Consider the following 17,333-nt stretch of genomic DNA (forward strand, 5'->3'; position numbering starts at 1 on the left):
TATTTTTAGGAGAGAGAGAGAGAGAGAGAACGAACATGAGCAGAGGAGGGGCAGAGAGAAAGGGAGACACAAAATCTGAAGCAGGTTCCAGGCTCTGTACTGTCAGCACAGAGCCCGATGCGGGGCTCGAACCCACAAACCGTGAGATCATGACTTGAAGTCAAACGCTTAACCCACTGAGCCACCCAGGCGCCCCAATATTTTTCATTTCCTCCATGTCCCTATTAGCATTTTTCTCCTGTATACTTTAAAGTAAATCCAGACATCAGGTTATTTCATGAGTAAATGTTTAAGTATGCATCTCCAATAGTGTTTTCGTTTCTGTATACCATTCTGGCATGCCATACCCAACAAATTAATAATTCTGTATATCAATTAATATTCAGTTCATTTGTATTGTTTTTATTTATTTATTTTGAGAGAGAGAGAGGGAATCCCACAAGGGGCAGATGGGGTGGGTTGGGGTGGGAGAGAGAGAGAGAGAATGAGAGAGAGAAAGGAAGACAAAAAAAGAAAAAAGAAAAGAAAAAGAAAAGAAAGAGGGGCTTACCTGATGGGAGGCTCATGCTCACCCAGTGTGGAACTTGAACTCATGAACTGTGAATTCATGACCTGAGCCCAAGTCAGACTAAGTCACCCAGGCACCCTCAGGAGACTCGTTTTAGACCTAAAGACAGCTGCAAATTGGAAGTGAGTGGATGGAGAAACATTTATCATGTCATAAGAAAGCCAAGGTAGCAATACTTATATCAGGCAAAAATCGACTTTAAAACAAAGACTAACAATAGATAAAGAAGGACACTATATAATAATAAAGGGGACAATCCAACAAGAAGGTATAGCAATTGTAATTATTTATGCACCCAGCAACAGTGCACCCAAATACATAAAACAGTTAATAACAAATAGAAAGGAATTAATCAATAGTAATACAATATTAGTAGGGGACTTGAACACCCCACATACACTAATGGACAGATTAAGCAGAAAATAAAGAAACAATGGTTTTGAAAGACACACTGGAACAGATGAATTTAAAAGATGTATTCAGGGGCACCTGGGTGGCTCAGTCGGTTGGGCATCTGACCTCGGCTCAGGTCATGAAATCACGGTTCGTGGGTTCGAGCCCCGTGTCGGGCTCTGTGCTGACAGCTAGCTCAGAGCCTGGAGCCTGCTTCAGATTCTGTGTCTCCCTCTTTCTATGCCCCACCTCCACTTGCATTCTGTGTCTCTCTCTCAAAAATAAACATTAAAATTTTTTTAATTAAAAAAATTTAATTACATGTAAGCAAATGAAAGTGAAGACACTGTGGTTCAAAACCTTTGGGATGAATCAAAAGCAGTTCTAAGAGGCACATTTATGGCAATACTTGCTAACCTTAAAAAGGAAGTAAAAGCTCAAAAAAAAAACCCCATAAATATACAACTAAAAGAGCTAGAAAAAGAACAATACACAAAAACTAAAACCAGCATTGTGAAAATGACAAAAATATAGATTATAGCAGAAATAGGGGCGCCTGGGTGGCTTAGTCGGTTAAGCGTCTGACTTTCGCTTAGGTCATGATCTCGCGGTTCGTGGGTTCGGGCCCCGTGTCGGGCTCTGTGCTGACAGCTCAGAGCCTGGAGCCTGTTTCAGTCTGTGACTCCCTCTCTCTCTGACCCTCCCCTGCTCACGCTGTCTCTCTCTCTCCTAGAAATAAATAAAACATTAAAAAAAAACCCTCCTTTATAAAAAAAAAAGATTATAGCAGAAGTAAATGATACGGAAATGAAGAAAAATAACAATACAAAAGATCAATGAAAACAGGAGCTTTTTTTTGGTAAAGATCAACATAAATGATAAACCTCTAGCCAAATAAATAAAATTACAAATGAGAGAGGAGAAATAACAACCAATACACAGAAATACAAACAATTAGAATATGTAAAATCTATATGCCAACAAATTGGATAACCTAGAAGAAATGGATAAATTCCTAGAAACATATAAATTACCAAAACTGACACATGAAGAAATAGACAATTTGAACAGACCAATACACAGCAAAGAAATTGAATCAGTAATAAAAAAAACTCCCAATAAAAAAAGTCCAGGGCCAGATGGCTTCACAGGCAATTCTACCAAATATTTAAAGAAGCAGTATTACCTATTACTCTTAAACTATTCCAAAAACTAGAAAAGGAAGGAAAACCCAAATTCATTCTATAAGGCAAGGATTATCTGATACCAGAACCAGATGAAGATACTACAAATAAAAGAGAGAGAGAGAGAGAGAGAACTACAGGCCAATATCCCCGATGAACATAAATGCAAAAATCCTCAGTAAAGTACTAGCAAACCAAATCCAACAATACATTAAAAAATTATTCTCCACTATCAAGTGGGATTTTTTTCCTGAGTTGCAAAGGTGGTTCAATAGTGATAAGTCAATCAACATGATACATCACATTAATAAAAGAAAGGAGAAGAACCATATGATCATTTCAATAGATGCAGGTAAAGCATTTAACAAAGTACAACATCCATTCATGATAAAAACCCATAAAGAATGTAAGGTTAGAGGGAATATACCTCAACATAATGAAGGCCATATATGAAAAACCCACAGGTTACAGTATCCTCAGTGGAGAAAAACAGTACTTTTCCTCTATGGTCAGGAGCAGACACAGATGTCCTCTCTCACCACTTCATTCAACATAGTACTGAAAGTCCTAGCCACAGCAATCAGACAACTAAAAGAAATAAAAGCATCCAAATCAGCAAGGAAGAAGTAAAACTTTCACAGTTTGCAGATAACATGATACTCTATGTAGAAAACCTGAAAGATTCCACCAAAACACTGCTAGAAGTGATAAACAAATTCAGTAATTCACAAGATACAAAATCAACATACAGAAGTCTGTTGCATTTCTATACACCAATAATGAAGCATCAGAAAGAGGAATTTAGAAAACAGTACCATTTACAAGTGGAGCAAAAATAATAAGATACCTCAGAATAAACGTATCCAAAGAGATGAGAGACCTGTACCCTGAAAAGTGTACAACACTGATAAAAGAAATGTAAGACAACACAAAGGTATGGAAAGACAATCCATGCTTGTGGATTGGAAGAACAAATATTACTTTATTAATTTTTTGAATATTTGTTTATTTGGGGAGGGAAGGAGCAGAGAGAAAGAAAGACAGAGCATCCAAAGCAGGTTCCACGCTGACAGCGGAGAACCCAATACGGGACTCAAGCTCACAAACTGTGAGATCTTGACCTGAGCTGAAGTAAGACACTTAACTGACTGAGGCACCCAGGAGCCCCAAGAGCAAATATTCTTGAAATATCTATACTACCCAAAGCAATCTACACATTAAATACAATCCCTATCAAATTAGCAATAGCATTTTTCACTGAAATAGAACAAACAATCCCAAAATTTGTGTGGAACCACAAAAAACCTTGAATAGCCAAAGCAATCTTGAAAAAGACAAACAAAGCTGGAGGTAATACAATTATGGACTTCAAGTTATATTACAAAGCTATAATAATCAAAACAGTATGGTACCGCCACAAAAATAGACACAGATCGACAGAACAGAATAGTCAACCCAGAAATGGACCCACAACTATATGGTCAATTAATCTTCAACAAAGCAGGAAAGAATATCCAATGGGAAAAAGTCTCTTTAACAAATGGTGTTAGGAAAACTGGGCAACAAAATGCAAAAGAATGAAATTGGAACACTTTCTTACACCATAACAAAAATAAATTCAAAATGGCTTAAAGACCTACAGGTGAGACAGGAAACCACCAAAATCCTAAAGGAGAACACAGGCAGAAATCTCTTTGATCTCAGCCATAGCAACTTCTTACTAAACATGTTGCCAGAGGCAAGGGAAACAAAAGCAAAAACAAAGTACTGGGACTTCATCAAGATAAAAAGCTGCACAGCAAAGGAAACAACCAACAAAACTAAAAGGCACCCTACAGAATGGGAGAAGATATTTGCAAATGATGTACCTAATAAAGGGTTAGTATCCAAAATATATAAAGAACTTACCAAAATCTCAGCCCCCCTAAAACAAATGATACATTTACAAATGGACAGAAGATATGAATAGAAATTTTTCCAAGGAAGACATCCAAATGGCTAATAGACCCATGAAAAGATGCTCAACACGTCTTATCATCAGGGAAATACAAATCAAAACCACAATGAGATACAAAACAAAACAAATGAGCAAAGGAGGAAAAGAGAGAGAGACAAACCAAGAAATAAACTTTTTTTTTTCTTTTCAATTTTGTATTTAAATTCTAGCTAGATAACACACAGTGGTTTCAGGAGTAGAATTCAATGATTCATCACTTACATATAGCACCCAGTGCTCATCCCAACAATTGTTCTCCTTAATGCCCATCACCCATTCAGCCCATCCTCTACCTCCCTCCCTCCCTCCGTCAATGCTCAGTTTGTTCTCTATCTTTAAGAATCTCTCATGGTTTATTTCCCTCTCTCATTTTTCTTTTTTGTTTCCCTCTCCCCTATATTCATCTATTTTGCTTCTTAAATTCCACATGTTAGTGAAATCATATGGTATTTTTCTTTCTCTGCCTGACTTATTTTGCTTACCATAATACACTCTAGGTCCATCCATGTCATTGCAAATGGCAAGATTTCAGTCTTTTTGATAGCTGAGTAATATTCCATTGTGTATATGTACCCCATCTTTTTCCATTTATCAGACAGTTGGGCTCTTTCCATAGTTTGTCTATTGTTGACAATGCTGCTATAAACATTAGGGTGCATGTATCCCTTTGAATCTGCATTTGTGTATCCTTTGGGTAAATACCTAGTAGTGCAATATCTGGATCATAGGGTAGTTCTATTTGTAAGTTTGAGGAACCTCCATACTGTTTTTCAGAGTAGCTGCCAGTCTGCATTCCCACCAGCAGTGCAAGAGAGTTTCCTTTTCTCTACATCCTCACCAAAACCTGTGGTTTCCAAGAAACAAACTCTTAACTATAGTCAACAAACTGATGGTTACCCGAAGATAGGGGGTGGGGGGATGGGTTAAATAAGTGATGGGGATTAAGGAGTGCAGTTGTCATGATGAGCTCCAGGTGATATATGATATGAAATTATTGAATCATTATATTGTACACCTGAAACTAAATATAACACTGTATGTTTACGAACTGAAATTAAAATAAAAACTTTAAAAAGAACATTTACAACTCAACGCTAAAAGAAATCTAATTTAAAATGGACAGATGACCTAAATAGACATTTTTCCATAGAAGACATACAGATAGCCAAGAGACACAGGAAAAGATGCTCAACATCAATAATCACCAAGGAAATACAAATCAAAAGCACAAGAAGATATCACCTGTCAGAATCACTAGAATCAAAACAAGAAATAATATTACTCAGCCACAGAAGAGTGTGATCCTGCAACTTGTGACAACATTGATGGACCCAGAAGGTATAATGCTAAGTGAAATAAGTCGAACAAAGAAAGATAAATACCATATGATTTCACTTACATGTGGAATCTAAAAAGTAAAGCTAATTAATAAACAAATAAAATGCAGAATCAGAGCTATAAATACAGAAAACAAGGTGAGAGTTGCCAGAGGGGAGAGAGTTAGGAAGATGGTCAATATGGATGAAGGGGAGTGGAAGATACAAGCTTCCAGTTATGGAATGTATAAGTCACAGGGGTAAAAGATACAGCATAGGAATATAGCCAATGATATCTTAATAGAGATGTATGGTGACAGATGGTAGCTACATTTATGGTGAACATAACATATAGAGTTGTCACTATGCCATACACCTGAAACTAATGTAACATTGTGTCAACTATACTTCAGTTAAACATAAGAATCACTGGATGCCTGGGTGGCTTAGTTGGTTCAGCATCCGACTTTGGCTCAGGTCATGTACTCCCAGTTCGTGAGTTTGAGCCCGGGGTCGGGCTCTGGGCTGACAGCCCAGAGCCTGGAGCCTGCTTCAGATTCTGTGTCTCCCTCTCTCTCTGCCCCTCCCCCACTCGTGCTCTGTCTCTCTCAAAAGTAAATAAACATTTAAAAATGTAAAAAAATAAGAATCACTGAAAAAAGAACGGAATAAAAAGAGTTGTTTTTAAAAAAAATATTTTTTTCTTTTTGCTCCTCCTTTTTATGTACATATGTATGCATGCATTTGGTTCCTGGTATAAACACAATAGAAGTTAAAATATATTTTTTAAATTTCCCTTCCCCTGTTTTCTGTTGTTGATTTAGGTCAAACTTTCTCCAGGAAATTTTTTTTTCTCAACTAGCAGTATATTCTCTTAGGTCTCCCCTCTTTAGTATTTTTGAATCCAACTGTAAGTTCTTTCAGGATAGAGTTGTGTTTTCATTAGTTACTGTGCTGCCTTCCGTAGTCATGCTTGGTCAGGGCTGGTTGCTTGGTGATGGTCTGATTTCCTCAAAACCTGCTTTGAAGTATGATGTAACACTGCTACCTCTAGCCAGCTAAAATGATCAGAAACTTGTCCAGGGCTAACACAGCTTGTCTATGAGTACAGTGTTGCTGCAATGGCTACCATGCCACCTCTCTGCCAGGCCGAGGTGGCTGACCAGCTGGCTGGTATCTGGCTGATGGGACTGGGCTTTTCTGTGTAAATTGTTTCTCAAATAGCTTTTTTGGTCAAGGACACGGCCCTTCTCATGTTGAGTGCTTCCTCTTAGTTGGCAATATTTGTGTAGTCATGCTTCCTTGCCAGAACCTCCCTGCACATTGTCAAGAGCTGTCAATGCCATTAAAAACATAAAGGATAAGCCCCAGAAAAAGAATACAAAGGACTGGGAGGAGGAAAAAGAATGGAGATTTATGACCTTAAGTGCGCAGGTTCCTAAACCCAACCTAAAACGTCCCTCGCACATAATAATTCCTACTGTTACACATGAAATTTGGCAGGGAAATTATGAAAATAAAATTATTTTGCAAGGGGAGTCTGCACAGACATTGGTTTCAAGGGGCCTGTGTAAGCTCTCTTGGCCACACTGATGGCCCTCCAGGTTAGAGACATTGTTGGCTTCAGATTGAGCCTCTGATACAGCCCACTCTTACAAAGATCATTCTAGGCTTGTTGCAAGGATAAAATGAGACGATACATGGAAATAGGTTGTGTAGACTATAAAACAATATGCAAATGCTTGGTGTTCTTTTTGTAAGCTCCTGAGGGCACTGACAGTGGTTTAATGTTGTCCAATAGTGTCTTCATGGGAGTTTGGAACAGATTTCAGACACCTATTTCTAAAGAAAATCAAATCCACCTACAGAATGAAGAGAATTGAGTCCCAAGGAGGGAAAAACATGTCTGGGAGATACCGGAATTGTGTGTGTCTGGGGAGTGGTTGTCATCTAAACATATAAGAAAACCCTTGTGTTTCCTGAGTGTCCTCAATTGATTAGAATTGTTTTCTTTAGAAGCGATTTCCAAAAAAATGCCTGTGATTTCATTGTCAGTGAAACTGTTGACACTTCTTTTAAAGTGTCTGTTAACTTATAGCAAATTACAGTGGGAGTGCATGTGGTCCCCACATGAATGTATTATGGTCACACTGTTTTAATAACTAACAATTTAAATCACAGTAAGTGACTAAAAAGTAAACTGCTGCTGCTTCTGCTGCTTCTGCTCCTTCCATGAAAATGACCCTTTTTTCCATTTAGCTTCAATTCATGAGACTTCGTGTCAGTTCTTTACCTGGATGCATGACTCTCCAATCTCAGGACTTGCAGAATTAATGGAATGCCGTCCTAAGGGTGTTGAGTTCTGTGTTTATGGGCATTTCATCCCTATGAAGAAGTACCCATTCCCTCGCTGCAAAGACTGAGCCTGAAAGATTTTTCTCTCTAAGGAAGAATCTTTCTTATAACTGTTTTGTTACAATAGCAAAACAAACAAACAAAAAACACAAACAGACTGGGGAGGTCTGATAGTTGGGAGATACGTTGCCGATAACCTGACCCTTGGTGTGGGGCTCTGCCTCAAACTCTGCAATGTCTTGGGAGTTTCTCCTGTGACTGTCTTGGAGAATAAACACTCTCTGTTAATGTCCAGTGACTTAATTTTCCATTTTCTTTTTTTTAACAGGTCCAGTTAAAAACAAGAAAAAGGGTAAGTTAAGCTTCTGATTTTATGAAATTGTTCTCATGTCTTTTCTAAAATTAGAAGAAAAGGAGCACCTGGGTGGCTCAGTCAGTTAAACATCTGACTTTGGCTCAGGTCATTATATCACAGTTCGTGAGTTCGAACCCCGCATCAGGCTGTCTGCTGTCAGTACAGAGCACACTTCGGATCCTCTGTCCTTCCTCTCTCTGCCCCTCCCTTCCCCCCTCAAATAAATATTTTGAAAATTAAATAAATAAAATAAATAAATAAAATTAGAATNGCTTGTTCATTGATTTATTCAATCACCTGTGATCTTCTCAAGTATTGTAGCTTCTGTGGAACAAGAAATAGAGATTGTGTTTCGGTGATGATCCATGAAATTGCTTCTCTAGCAGAGTGTGAAAGTTGTTTTTATTTTTCTTTCTTGCTTCCTCTTTCATACAAATTAAGTTTACATTTCTTTTCTTCATTCGTCCTTACTCTTTCCCTTGTCCTCTGTCCTTTTTTTTGCTCTCCTTTATCAAATCACTGATCATCTATGAATTAAGTCCTGATGAAATAAGTCCTGAGACAGCTTGTCAGGACTGAGTATACTACCTTCTGAGAGACGTCAGTATCTTATTCTTGACCTGAAAGCTATCCCTATCCTATGTCTCAGTCAGGGAAGATATTTCTTGCTTTGAGGTTTCAGTATCACTTTCTCTGTGATAGAGAAACTAGGCTGAAGTAATACCCTGATCTTTTAGTCTATTCATGGAAGCTTCTAGTTGAGCAGATCTATTTTGCCATTGTTGGGTCAATATGTTTCTGATATACCTCTTGTCCAAGAGCTTGTACAAGCACTTGCATACTTAAAGAATATGCAAACATATGTAGAAAGAGCACCCAAAGACAGAACAAGTTCTAAAAGACAGAATTGGGCAATATGGCAATATGGTCCACTCCTTAGGACTGAAAAAAAAAAAAAAGAAGAAGAAAAGAAAATAAAGAGAAAGAAACTACAAAACCAGTTTTAAATACCTATTTGTTTCTGTGTTCCTACCTGGAAAGAAATAAAGAGTGAAATTAATGATTTTTTCATTAAAATGCTTTAAGTAAAATGATTCTGTTAAGATTTCTGGAGCTTTATAGTAGGCCAATCCCAAAGTAGGCCACAAAGACTGGCTTCAGCCACTGCCTGCCACTTCTCTGAGCACTAGGGTATACTGGTGACTTGAGGTACCATGGCCCACATGGAAAACCTATGTTGCTATTGGAAAGAAGCTGAGGAATGGTCTGGCCTCCTGAAGACCGGATCTGAGGAAAGGTGGAAAAGAGGTGGAGAGCTGGGATCAGTGAGGAAATCTTTCTCCATTGGGCCTGGGCATTCACCAACATATTATGTATTTAAGAAAGTAAATTTAACTTTTAGGCATGTATGTTCTTTCTAATACTTTTTTTTACAGCAGTTTTAAGTTCATAACAAAATTGAGGGGAAATTACAGAGCGTTCTCTTATATTCCCTGCCCCTACATGTGGACAACCTCCCCCACTATCAACATCTTGGACGAGAGTAGTAAATTTTCTGTAATTGATGAACCTTCATTGACATACCATTACCACTCAAAGTCCATAGTTTACATTAGACTTCATCTTGGTGCTGTATATTCTATGGGTTTTGACAAGTGTATAAAGACAAAGATCCCCATAGATTACAGTATTATACAGAATAGTTTCACTGCCCTAAAAATCCTCTGCTTTTTACCTCTTCATCATTGCCTCCTCCCTACTGACTGGCAACCACTAATCTTTCTATTGTCTCTTTAGCTTTGTCTTTTCCAAACTGTCAGTATTGGGGAGCCTGGATGGCTTAGTCGGTTGAACTTTGGCTCGGGTCATGATCTCATGGTTCATGGGTTCGAGCCCTGCATTGGGCTCTGTGCTGACAGCTAGCTCAGAGCCTGGAGCCTGTTTTCAGATTCTATGTCCCCCTCTCTCTCTGACTCTCCCCTGCTCATGCTGCCTCTCTCTCTCTCAAAAATAAATAAAACATTTTTAAAAAGAACAAAATGTCAGTATGTAGCCTTTTGAGATTGGCTTCTTTCACTTAGTAATATGCATTTAAGTTCCTCCATGTCTTTTCATGGTTTGATAATTTCTTTTTAATTTTTTCCTTTTTTTCTTCTAAGTTTTTACTTTAATTCCAGTTAGTTAATATAAACTGTGATATTAATTTCAGGTGTACAATATAGAGCGTCAACAAATCCATACATCACCTGGTGCTCGTCACAAGTGTATTCCTTAATCCCCATCACCTATTTCACCTATATCCCCTCTCCTCTGGTAACCATCAGTTTGTTGTCTATAGATTAGAATATGTTTCTCTCTCTCTCTCTCTCTCTCTCCTTTTGCTTGTTTGTTTTGTTTCTTAAATTCCACATGTGAGTGAAATCATATGGTATTTGTCTTTCTCTGATTTATTTTGCTTAGCATAATATTCTCTAGCTCCATCCATATCACATCTTCTTTCTCAGTTCATCAGTCAGTGGACACTTGGGCTATTTCCATAATTTGGCTATTGTAGATACTGCTGCTATAAACATCAGGGTGTGTGTATTCATTTGAATTAGCATTTTTGTATTCTTTGGGTAAATACCTAGTAGTGCAATTGCTGGGTTTTAGGGCAGTTTTATTTGTAACCTTTCGAGGAAACTCCATACTGTTTTCCAGAGTGGAAGTACCAGTTTGCATTCCCACCAACAGAGCATGAGGGTTCCCCTTTCTCTACACCCTCACCAACCCCAGTTGTTTCCCATGTCATTAATTTTAGCCATTCTGACAGGTATGAGGTGATACCTCATTGTAGTTTTGATTTGCATTTCCCTAATGATGAGTGATATTGAGCATCTTTTCATGTGTCTGTTGGCCATCAGTATGTCTTCTTTGGAAAAATGTCTACTCATATCTTGTGCCCATTTTTTAAATCAGATTATTTGTGTTTAGGTGTTAAGTTTCATAAGTTCTTTACATATTTTAGATACTAACTTTATCAGATATGTCATTTACAATTATCTTCTCCTATTCTGTAGGTTGCCTTTTAGTTGTGTTCATTGTTTCCTTTGCTGTGCAGAAGTTTTTTATTTTGATGTAGTCCCAATAGTTTATTTTTTATTTTGTCTCCCTTGCCTCAGGAGGCACATCTAGAGAGAAGTTGCTATAGCCAATGTCAGAGAAGTTACTGCCTGTGTTCTCTTCAAGGATTTTTATGGTTTCAGGTCTCACATTTAAGTCTAATCCATTTTTAATTTATTATTGTGGATGGTGTAAGAAAGTGATCCAATTTCATTCTAATGCATGTTGCTGTCCAATTTTCCCAGCACCATTTGTTGAAAAGGCATTCATTTTCCCATTGGATATTCTTTTTTTCTCCTTTTTTCCTTTTTTAATAGTTTATTGTCAAGTTGGTTTCCATATAACACCCAGTGCTCATCCCCACAAGTGCCCTCCTCCATGCCCATCACCCCTTTTCCCTCCCCCTCCCCCCAACAGCCCTCGGTTTGTTCTTAGCATTGAAGNGTGTGTCAAGTAAGAAATTGCTGCGGTTGAGGTCAAAGCAGGAAAGAGTATCCAATGGAAAAAAGAAAGCCTCTTTAACAGATGGTGCTGGGAGAACTGGACAGCAACATGCAGAAGAATGAAATTAGATCATTTTCTCACACCATACACAAAAATAAACTCAAATGGATAAAGTACCTGAACGTGAGACAGGAAACCATCAAAACCCTAGAGTAGAACGCAGGAAACAACCTCCCATTGGATATTCTTTTCTGCTTTGTCAAAGACTAATTGACCATATAATTGTGAGTTCATTTCTGGGTTTCCTATTCTGTTCTGTTGATCTATGTGTCTATTAAACAGTACCATACTGTTTTGTTTACTACATCAAGAATGTAGTTTTTAACTTTTGTCACATCTCCTTTGAAATGGAAATTATATGCTAGCCAGTCAGATCCAACAATACATTTAAAAAACTATTCACCACAACCAAGTGGGATCTATACCTGGGATGCAGGGCTGGTTCAATATCCACAAACTAATCAATGTGATACATCACATCAATAGAAGAAAGGACAATAACCACATGATCCTCTCAATAGATGCAGAGAAAGCATTTGACAAAATACAGCTTCCTTTGATAAAAAAAAAAAAAACTCAAGAAATTAGGGATAGAAGGATCACACCTCCAGATCATAAAAGCCATATATGAAAGACCCACCATTAATATTATCCTCAGTGGGGAAAAACTGAGAGTTTTCCCCCAAGGTCAAGAACAAGACAGGGATGTCCACTCTCACCACTGTTATTCAACATAGTATTGAAAATCTTAGCCTCAGCAATCAGACAACACAAAGGAATAAAATGCATCCAAATCAGCGAGGAGGAGGTCAAGCTTTCACTCTCTGCAGATGACATGATACTTTATATGGAAAACCCAAAAGGTTCCACGAAAAATCTGCTAGAACTGACCCATGAATTCAGCAAAGTTGAAGTATGTAAAATCAATGCACAGAAATCGGTTGCATCCCTATACACCAATAATGAAGCAACAGAAAAAGAGAATCAGTCCCATTTACAATTGCAACAAAAACCATAAAATACCTAGGAATAAATCTAACCAAAGAGGTGAAAAATCTACACACTGAAAACTATAGAAAGGTTATGAAAGAAATTGAAGAGGACACAAAAAAATGGAAAAATATTCCATGCTCCTGGATAGGAAGAACAAATATTGTTAAAATGTCAATTTTACCCACAGCAATCTGCGTAGTCAATGCAATCCCTATCAAAATAACACCAGCATTCTTCACAGAACTAAAACAAACAATAGCCAAAGGAATCTTGAAAAAGAAAACCAAAGCTGGAGGCATCACAATCCCGGACTTCAAGATGTATTACAAAGCTGTAATCATCAAAACAATATGGTACTGCCACAAAAACAGACACTCGGATCAATGGAACAGAATGAGCAATGGGTCCATAAATGGAGCCTCAAACGTATGGCCAACTAATCTTTGACAAAAGAATAAAGACAGTCTCTTCAGCAAATGGTGCTGGGAAAACTGGATATGCACAAAAATGAACCTGGACTGCTTTCTTACACGATACACAAAAATAAACTCAGAATGGATGAAAGACCTAAACATAAGACAATAAGCCATCAAAATCATCCAGGAGAAAGCAAGCAAAAACATCTTTGACCTTGGCCACAGCAACTTCTTATTGAACACGTCCCCAGAGGAAGGGGAAACAAATGCAAAAATGAACTATTGGGACCTCATGAAAATGAAAATCATCTGCACAGCAAAGGAAACAATCAACAAAACTAAAAGGCAACTGACACAATGGAAGAAGATATTTGCAAATGACTTATCAGATAGAGGGTTAGTATCCAAAATCTATAAAGAACTTATCAAACTCAGCACCCCCCCCAAAAAAAACAAATAATACAGTGAAGAAATGGGCAAAAGAAATGAATAGACACTTCTCCAAAGAAGACATCCAGATGGCCAACCTACACATGAAAAAATGCTCAACATCACTCATCATCAGGGAAATACAAATTAAAACCACAATGAGCTACCACCTCACACCCATCAGAATGGCTAACATTAACAACTCAGGCAACAACAGATGTTGGGGAGGATGTGGAGAAAGAGGATCTCTTTTGCACTGCTGGTGGGAATGCAGACTGGTGCATGCAGCCACTCTGGAAAACAGTATGGAGGTTCCTCAAAATATTAAAAATAGAACTACCCTACAACCCAGCAACTGCACTACTAGGTATTTATCCAAGGGATTCAGGTGTGCTGTTTTGAAGGGGCACATGCACCCCAATGTTTATAGCAGTTCTATCGACAATAGCCAAAGTATGGCAAGAGCCCAAATGTCCACTGATGGATAAATGGATAAAGAAGATGTGGTATATATATATATATACAATGGAGTATTACTCGGCAATCAAAAAGAATGGAATCTTGCCATTTGTAACTATGTGGATGGAACTAGAGGGTATTATGCTAAGCAAAATTAGTCAGAGAAAGACAAATATCATATGATTTCACGCATATGAAGAATTTAAGATACAATACAGTTGAACATAAGGGAAGCAAAGCAAAAATAAGATAAAAACAGGGAGGGGGACAAAACATAAGAAACTCTTAAATATAGAGAACAAATACGGTTGTTGGAGGCGTTTGGGGAGGGGGTGGGCTAAATGGGTGAGGGGCATTAAGGAATCTACTCCTGAAATCATTGTTGCACTATATGCTAACTAACTTGGATGTAAATTTAAAAATAAATAATTTTTTTAAAATGGAAATTATAATAAATGTAGAAAACTCAACTGGCTTTGACAAGGATACCCTCTACTCCTAACACAAGTCCAGGGATGACTTTCCTTCTTATTAGGTAGACTTAGTAACACTTTCTAAGTACAGCTACTAAACAATGAATAAGCATGTTATATTTATGAGAAATAGAGATACTGAGATAAAGAAAAGTGGTGAGAGAGAGAAAGAAAAAGAAAAGTGGTGCCTGCCTTTTAGCTTGAATAGTGGAAGTACACACAAATAATTACAGTATAAAGAACACTAGCATAGAAGCCTGAACAGTGTGCTGTGGGAGCACAGAGAAAGAATATGTACTTCTCCATGGGGAAGTAAGGAACCACATCTCAGGGGGAAAAAAACAGGGCTGCCTGGGTGACTCAGTCAGTTAAGCATTTGTCTGACTCTTGATTTTGGCTCAGGTCAGGATCTCACAGTTCATGAATTAAAGCCCTGTGTCAGGCTCTGCACTGACAGTGCCAAGCCTGCTTGGGATCCTCTCTCTGTCTGCCTCTCTCTCTCTCTCAAAATAAATAAAAAAGCGTTAAAAAAAGAAAGAAAGAAAAGGGGTGCCTGGGTGGCTCAGTTGGTTGGGCATCTGACTTTGGGTCAGGTCATGATCTCATGGCTCTTGAGTTTGAGTCTCCGCATTGGGCTCTGTGCTGACAGCTTAGAACCTGGAGCCTGCTTCAGAATCTGCATCTCCCTCTCTCTCTGCCCCTCTCCTGCTCACAGTCTGTCTCTCTCTTCAAGAATAAATAGACATAAAAAAAGAAAGAAAGAAAAATAGTATTTAACCTGGACTTTGAAGGACAGGGGGGAAACGTTCCAGCAAAGGGAACAGCATATTCAAATTTCTCAGAAACATGAGAGAACATGGCATGTTTGGTGGAACAGCAAGTAGGTTAGCGATGTACTATAGGCCATGTGTGTGGTCGGGAGTGGCATCCAGTAGTAATGTTCTCCAATGAGTGAGAACTGAGAGAACACACTTGCTAGCGACAATAGAAGGCAATTGTCTAAGCTAGAAGCCCTGTAATTACAATTAATGGAATGCAATGCCTCTGGCATAGACTCGGATTGCTGCTCCGCACTGCTACCTTGTATATGGGCCGTTATGGGAAGGAGAATGTACATAGACCTTAAACATTTACTTTCTCTGAAAGTGATTTAGAAGCCATTTAATTACAGGTTTCCTTGGACACAGTGAATAGGCACACGCCTGAAGAAGTAAATTGAGTTGTTCATTTAATTTCCATCTTTAATAGAATTTTCCTCTCCTACAACTAATTCACTCATGCTCATTCTCTGTCTCTCTCTCTCCCTCCCTCCCTCTCTCTCACCATCACTCACGTGCTTTGATTTGTTCTTTCAACAATTTGGTTGTCACTAAAGGGTGAGGGAAATGCCCCTTCCGTGAAGTTTAGCCTTGAAAAGAATGAGATGACTCTTCCATCTAAGACTGCACAGGATAATTTTCTAAGTACAGAAGTCTCTGGGCTTTTGTGTCATGAAGCGTCCTGTTGAAGTTAGGAAACCTGGAGAAAGAATTCAACACTCTAAAGGTATCCTCTCATCCAGAGGTAATTTGGCACATGCTCCTCTCCGGAGCCAACTTTCTGGAGGTCATGCAAGTGTGAGAACCACATGTGCCTAAACCTGGTTATAGAGGAGCTGCAGAACTATATCCCAGCAGGTTGTTCCCAAATGCCTTCCAACATTTTCATAAGTGAACATCCTCTGTTTACGCTGCAACCATTATTCCCTTTGACTAGAGGAGTTTCTGGCTGTAATTCTTCCAAAATTACACTGGCAATCACAGGAGATTCACAGCCCTGACACTGACATTTGTACTACCCACAGAACACCCTCTAGCTTGAAAATCAGTTAGCCCTGGAAATTCTGGGACTTAGAACAGTCTAATATGCACCTTCCTCTGTGTCTATGCCACCCAGAGAACAATGATGGAGAAACAAACCTTATTGCCAGGCTATGGCAGTTTCCTGACTGCCAGGGTTAAGTCAGTCTTCCTTATAGAACCTCACTCTTGGGAGGAAACTTAGAGAAATCATCAAGGCCAAGCTCCTCATTTCACCAATGGAGAAACTAAGGCTCAAGGAGAGGTAGGGATTTGCCCAAAGTGTGTCTGTGGCAGAGCTGGGGCTTACAGCCTTATCTCCTGACTACAGATTTTGTGTTCTTTCCACTGCACTAGCTGGAATTGAAACTTGGGCACTGAATAAGCCTGACTTGGAAGCCGCCCAAATCTGAAGGGAGATGGCTTTCCCGTTCAGCATCTTGAAATTGGCTAACCTAGAAACTGGGCAGATCCAATCTTTTACTGCTACTGCTACTGCTACGTGCAGGGAAAATGCTAAAGCTCCTTCCTGCCTCTAGGTCTTTAAGGCTTCAGGGACTCTCCATGAGAGAGAAGATCTCTGGACCTTCCTTCCTTTCCTCCCTGGGGAAGGAGCCCCACAATGACCCCGTTGTTTCATTCCGAATGCAGATGCGGTTAGACATGGACAACTGGCCTCTTGAATGGCATTGCCATGGGGATTGAGTTTCTTGAACATGTAGCATTATTTTTAAAAGAGGGCCTGATAAACCAGGTCAGGATTCTCCTGCCTAAGAGTCTGGGGAGTAAAGGAGTCAGAGTTATTAAGGAGATGCTTATGTGAGACTTAACAGGGTTACATTTAAAACTAAGAAAGTACCACTGGTGGAGATACTGTCATGGAGTCTCTGATCAAAGCCCTGTATTACTAGGATTTCCACAAAATTGTGAGAAAGGAGTGAAGGGAAGAAGA

At 38.8% G+C, this 17,333-nt stretch overlaps 1 protein-coding gene across 1 annotated transcript in view; it reads left to right on the top strand.

Moving 5' to 3' along the window:
* LOC144240619 (ectodysplasin-A) overlaps window positions 1–17,333 on the top strand; it is a 130,154-nt gene that overhangs the window by 104,093 nt on the left and 8,728 nt on the right. Inside the window, exon 2 of the mRNA XM_077774979.1 lies at window positions 8,141–8,164. Coding sequence (XP_077631105.1) covers window positions 8,141–8,164 — 24 coding nt within the window. The remainder of the gene's footprint in view (window positions 1–8,140; window positions 8,165–17,333) is intronic.

This window comes from Crocuta crocuta, unplaced genomic scaffold, assembly GCF_008692635.1.
Source record: "Crocuta crocuta isolate KB4526 unplaced genomic scaffold, BGI_CrCroc_1.0 scaffold394, whole genome shotgun sequence".
Lineage (NCBI taxonomy): Eukaryota > Metazoa > Chordata > Mammalia > Carnivora > Hyaenidae > Crocuta > Crocuta crocuta.